Raw genomic sequence first — 6,000 nt, 5'->3', positions numbered from 1 at the left:
CGAATGGACGTGGGCTCTCAGAAGCCCAGCCGAATGGACGTGGGGTCTCACAAGCCCAGCCGAATGGACGTGGGGTCCCAGAAGTCCAGCCGAATGGACGTGGGGTCTGAGAAACCCAGCTGAATGGACGTGGGGTCTCAGACGCCCTGGTGAATGGACGTGGGGTTCTGAGAAGCCCAGCTGAATGGACGTGGGGTCTGAGATGCCCAGCTGAATGGACCTGGGGTCCGAGAAGCCCAGCCGAATGGACGTGGGGTCCCAGAAGCCCAGCCGAATGGACGTGGGGTCTCAGAAGCCCAGCCGAATGGACGTGGGGTCTCAGAACCCCAGCCGAATGGACGTGGTGTCTCAGAAGCCCAGTTGAATGGATGTGGGTTCCCAGAAGCCCAGCTGATCGATGTGGGGTCTCAGAAGCCCAGCGGAATGGACATGGGGTCCCAGAAACCCAGCTGAATGGACGTGGGGTCCCAGAAGCCCAGCTGAATGGACGTGGGGTCCCAGAAGCACAGCTGAATGGATGTGGGGTCTCAGAAGCCCAGCTGTATGGACATGGGGTCCCAGAAGCCCAGCTCAATGGACGTGGGGTCCCAGAAGCCCCATCTGAAGCACACATTCCTAGAGTCAAGATCATCTGTAGGTGTTCACAGTCCTCCATCCAAGTTGAGAGCGACTGTGGGAAGAAGCTCCATCAAGCTTTGCAGTATCCACATCCGGGGACCTAGTGGGGCTCCGAGTCATTTTGTGAGTCTCCAGAAGGACCCAGCCAGGCTCGTCTTTCTACATCCGGGGACCTAGCAGGGCTTGGAGCCATCTTGGGGACCAGAAGGGTGTCGGCCACATCGCGCTCCAGGTATCCAGGCATTGGGGGCTCACAGGCATTTTCTGAGGGCCATGAAGGGTGTGAGGGATGGACAAGGTGCTTCCGGCATCAGGCAATGACGGTTTGAAGCCATTTTCCTAAGGGCCTATAAGGTTGAAGGGTGAGGGCCAAAGTGCGCTCCTTCCATCTGGGGTCTGGGGGCTTGGAGTCATTTTGTGAGGTTCCCAGGACGGAGACCATCAGGCTGGGCTTCCTACATCCGGGCCTTGGGGGCTTGGAGTCATTTTGTGAGGTTCCTAGGAGGGAGACCATCAGGCTGGGGTTTCTACATCCGGGCCTTGGGGGCTTGGAGTCATTTTGTGAGGTTCCTGGGAGGGAGACCATCAGGCTGGGCTTCCTACATCCGGGGATGAGGGCTTGGAGTCATTTTGTGAGGTTCCCTGGAGGGAGACCATCAGGCTGGGCTTCCTACATCCGGGGATGGGGGGCTTGGAGTCATTTTGTGAGGTTCTCGGGAGGGAGACCATCAGGCTGGGCTTCCTACATCCGGGGCCTGGGGGCTTGGAGTCATTTTGTGAGGTTCCCTGGAAGGAGACCATCAGGCTGGGCTTCCTACATCCGGGGATGGGGGGCTTGGAGTCATTTTGTGAGGTTCCCTGGAGGGAGACCAACAGGCTGGGCTTCCTACATCCGGGGCTGAGGGCCTTGGAGTCATTTTGTGAGGTTCCCGGGAGGGAGACCATCAGGATGGGCTTCCTACATCTGGGGCCTTGGGGGCTTGGAGTCATTTTGTGAGGTTCCCGGGAGGAAGACCATCAGGCGTCTCGTGCTGCATTGGCGCCTTGGGGGCTCAAGTCCTAAACTGTGGTGCCTGGGAGTCGGTCAGAGGGCTCTTCCTGCTCCCTGGAATTGGGAGCCTGGAGCCATTTTGTGACCTGACTAGAAGGGTGACGGCCATGCTGCGTTTTCTGAGTGGAGGTGAGCAGGTTCTGGGTCGTCAGAGGCCCCTTTAGAAGAGAAAGTTATCAAACATGCTAGTGTTGACCCTTTGCTTAGCTTTGGAGTTGGCCTGAACCTGGCTAGGAGCAAGTTCAAGAGTTCCAAGACAGAAGCTGCTCTCATTTCCATGGTGAAGGTCAGTTGGGAGAGTAGACAGGGGAAGAAGCTCCAGAGAGAGGGGCATACAGAGTTTCTACTGTGTCCCGGTAGTGAGCACTGCAACAAATGGGGGCCCAGTTGTCCTAAAATCATTGAACTAAGCCAGTCACTGTAGACAAAGGAGCGATGTATTTTCTCCTCTTTGGTTTGTTGTTCTGTTTCTTGAGACAGGGTTCCTTGGTGTGAGATTGGGCTGTCCTGGAACCAGCTGTGTCGACCAGGCTGGCCTCAAAGTCAGTGAGGTTTGCCTGCCTCAGCCTCGCTAGTGTTGAGATAAAAGGCTTGTGCCACCACCTCTGCTCCTCTCAAAGGAGTGACTTTTAAGGGGTCCGGTTACACCTGACAGTGGCTTTGCATTCATCATGTCTGTGGGACCCTACTGGGCTGAAGAAACGTGCTCTGCCTAGAAGGTACCCAGATGGTATTTCCACTGTGGTGCACCTGGAGGAATTAACCTCTTTCCCCCTCCTTCCTTCTTGTATGCGCTGTGCCTTTCCTTCTACTGCACTCTGTGGAGGAGGAGGGGGATTTGCCCTGGGATAAATCAGAGATGTAGTGGGAAGGATCCAGGGTCACCAAGGAGGAAACAGTCAGACCTCTGATATAAGACATACAAAAGCAGCCCTTGCTGTCAGCACAGACTAGCTATGGGGTCGACTGTGGAACACAGGTATCACCTCTGACTTGGGGTTGAGGGGATGAGGTGGAGGCTCACAGGTGGCTTGGACCTGAAGATGGATCTGAGAGTCAGGAAGGGCGTTGTGAGGAACAAGGAGGAAGGAAAGCTTCAGAATGTGTGAGAAAAGGCAGAGCCTGCCCCCTTTGTCCAACTTGAACAGTTGGGGCCCCGGCATATCCAGAGACCAGACAAATTCACTTCTGTGTCCTCTCTCAGGACTGTGAGCCTTTTCTGCTTCGGGGACGACCACAGCCCAGAGGGGAGCAGGCCTGATCGCCAGAGGTGATATCCATTTTCCATCAGGACTCCAGGTGAGCTGTCACGGTCGGAAATGAACATGCAAAGAGGGCCCCGTTCCCCAAACAAGACTTCATAAAGCATGGGCACCCCTCTTCTCATGTCAGGGGGTGGGAGGGTGCGAGTAGGGGCTTCTGTGCCTGTCTTCCTTGGACTGCATGACTTAGGTTGAGAATTCTATCGGGAATAATGACCTTGTTCCTAGGGTTGATATCAGATCAGCAGTGGCAGCCACTCGTCTGGAGAGCAGCGGGATTCTGCAGAGTGTGGGCCTCCCCTGAGGACTGAAACTGAAGGAAAGAGCCAGAGGACCTCACTGTCTGGGTATGACCCGGATTCGATGCCCAGGGGCACCAAGGGGTTTGCGTACTTCAGCACGTCAGAGTCCTTGTAGAGGTGGGAGCCCTGTAGAGATGAGCCCTGGACACGTGGCCATCATGGCTGTTCCCCCACAGGAGTTGATGGGCTGTGCCACCAGCTCTTTTCTCCTGAGAGGATGGTTATAGGGCCCGTCAGGTGTGGAACTTCACCAGAGCAGGAGACCTTGTCTTAACCGAGTTCTTGGTTAAGTCAGCCCCTGGGAAGTTCCAGGAAAGGATCCCAGGAGGCAAGTGAAGGAGACAGTGGTCCCTCCAAGGACTTCCCTGAAGCCCTGTCTCACAGACAGTCCTGGGAGGGGCTGCAGGGCTGAGTCTTCTGCCCTGGTTCCAGGGAATAGTCTAAGGGAGCTGAGGGGCCTGCTAAGAGCACCTTGGCCTGGGTCATCAGAGGGAGGCTCAGGTCTGTGAGGAAATCTGGTGAGAGTTGAGAGAGTCCCATCAGCCAAAGACAGAGAGTACTGCCTATCTACCTGCCTTCCTGACGGCTGTGGGAAAATGGAGACTTTCTTCCCCTCTCCCATTCTTCTTTCTTTCTTATAGGCATAGTCTCTTGCCTTAAAGACGTGGGACCCAGGGGTCACAGGGAAGCTCCTGGAACAAGCCATTGATATAGGTGAGAATCAGGCTGGTAGACTGTTGTAGCCCGAATGAGTCACACTGAATCGACCTAGCTCTTTCAGCTCTCTTAACTTCCGCCCCCACGAACAGGTGTCAGGAGGTCTAAGGTCTCCTCACTGCCTTCTGTTCCCTCTCAGAGACACAGAACCTTGTTTTGAGACTTTACCTCACACGAGAAGAAGCACACACCTGGGGAGCTTCCAGCCTCTCAGAGGCACAAGCAGTACCAGAGTACTTTGGCCATAAGTGCACTCCCCAGGCAAAATCCTGTGACAGGTGCTTGTTGATTGTTGCCCAGGGAAAAACTGTCAGAGTCCTCTCATCCTCTCCCTTCCTCCCCCAGGTCTATGAGTCTTCATCTCTGTGACCTGCACCTGCCTGTCCTGCCTGTGTTCCCAAGGAAACTCAGCATGGATCCTACCGAGACCAGCCAGGGCCTCCACCTCCCTGACAGCGCTCAGTCCCAAAGGGAGGCAAGAGGTCTGGTGGGAGCCCAGGTCCCCATATCTGAGGCAGGGGAGGAGGAGGCCACTGCCACCACCTCGGGGGGTGTGTCTTTTGGAAGAATGCTGAGGTCTCCCCACAGTGCTCAGAGAGCCTCCTCTTCTCCCACCGCCATGGGCTTCATTGCAGTGGCATCATCTGCTCAGGCCTTTGGCAATCAAGCTAGCCATGTGGCTAATCCCGAGCCTCCACTGCAGAATGGGCTCAATAGCAAGATCATGGATTTGGTTCTCTTCCTACTCCTCAAGTACAGGAGCAAGGAGATAACAACTAAGGCAGAAATTCTGCACATGGTCATCGGAGATCATGAGGCACACTATTCTGTGATCTTTACGAAGGCCGCTGACTGCATGCGGCTGATGTTTGGCCTTGAGATAATAGAAAATAACCCCCTTGGGAACCCTCTTGTCCACCCCTACTCTCTTGCCCATGCTCTTGGGATCACCTATGATGAGATGCAGCATGGTTTCCCAGGCATACCCAAGACAGGCCTTGTGATAGTCATACGGTGCATCATCTTCATAGAGGATGACTGTGTCAGTGAGGAGGTGTTGTGGAGTATATTGAACAGGATGGGGCTCTATGCTGGGAGGGATCATTTCATGTGCGGGGAGCCCAGGAAACTCATCACTGTGCATTTTGTGCAGGAAGGGTATCTGGAGTACAGGCAGGTGCCAGATAGTGATCCTCCCAGCCATGAGTTCCTGTGGGGCCCAAGAGCCCATGCTGAAACCACCAAGGTGAAAGTCTTGAAGTTTTTTGCCAGAGTTGTTAAGCAGGATCCCATATCCTACGTTTTCCCTATGCAGAGAGATGAGATTGAGAGGTCTGAGGCCATGATCCCCCCAACAGTGGCACTCCTGCCCTGACCAGCACACATTCTAGTGCACTGGCAATTTCCAACCAACATCAGGTCGGGCAGAGTCACATCTAAGAGCTGTACCCTCATTGAACTGCTGGTCGGAGGAGTCGGGAACCTTTTCTTCTTCTTGTTCTGACTGGGTGATTTGGGCATTCTTGGTATTTCTAAATGTTGCTACTTTTACTGAAAGGTTCATTAGGTGGAGATGTTTTCATTTTACAAATGTAATTTGTAAATCACACATTGTTTATGCTGATTAGGAGAATTTTATCATTCTGTAAACACTTGAGAATGACTCATATCTAACTTGTAACATGTTTCAAGATACTGTGGCATTCTAATTGGGAGTACCCACTCAATGTGAATGAACTTGGGATTTTCATGAAACAAAGAATAAAGTTATTTTTTGATTGCCTTACTAGTTTTAGCTTCCTGTTCTTGTTAGCTAGTGAAAATGAGGGTTAAAATAAGGTGATTGCTGACTTTGCCCATTTCTTCCCTGTAAATAGTATATAATATACTGTACTTTTGGGGGGGTTCGAGACTGATGGAGGAATTACTTTCAATTAATAAAGAAAACTGCTTGGCCCTGATAGGACAGAAAATTAGATAGGCGGAGTAAACAGAACAGAATGCTGGGAGAAAGAAGCCGAGTCAGGAGTCGCCATGATTCTCCCACTCC

The 6,000-nt window shown here is 53.2% G+C and overlaps 1 protein-coding gene across 1 annotated transcript; it reads left to right on the top strand.

Moving 5' to 3' along the window:
* Window positions 1–3,879: 3,879 nt before the first annotated feature.
* Window positions 3,880–5,660, top strand: LOC130868258 (melanoma-associated antigen 10-like). The gene is made up of 2 exons (XM_057760520.1): window positions 3,880–3,947; window positions 4,296–5,660. The coding sequence occupies exon 2, from the start codon at window positions 4,300–4,302 to the stop codon at window positions 5,323–5,325; it is 1,026 nt and encodes a 341-aa protein (XP_057616503.1). The 5' UTR covers window positions 3,880–3,947; window positions 4,296–4,299; the 3' UTR covers window positions 5,326–5,660.
* The last annotated feature ends 340 nt before the right edge of the window (window positions 5,661–6,000 follow it).

Source organism: Chionomys nivalis, chromosome X (genome assembly GCF_950005125.1).
Source record: "Chionomys nivalis chromosome X, mChiNiv1.1, whole genome shotgun sequence".
NCBI lineage: Eukaryota > Metazoa > Chordata > Mammalia > Rodentia > Cricetidae > Chionomys > Chionomys nivalis.
Note: the sequence above shows the minus strand (reverse complement) of the source record. Positions and strands in the feature narration are given on the sequence as shown.

Bases quoted from the DNA above. Each gene is read 5' to 3' on its own strand.
- LOC130868258 (XM_057760520.1), top strand. From the start codon at position 4,300: ATGAGTCTTCATCTCTGTGACCTGCACCTGCCTGTCCTGCCTGTGTTC.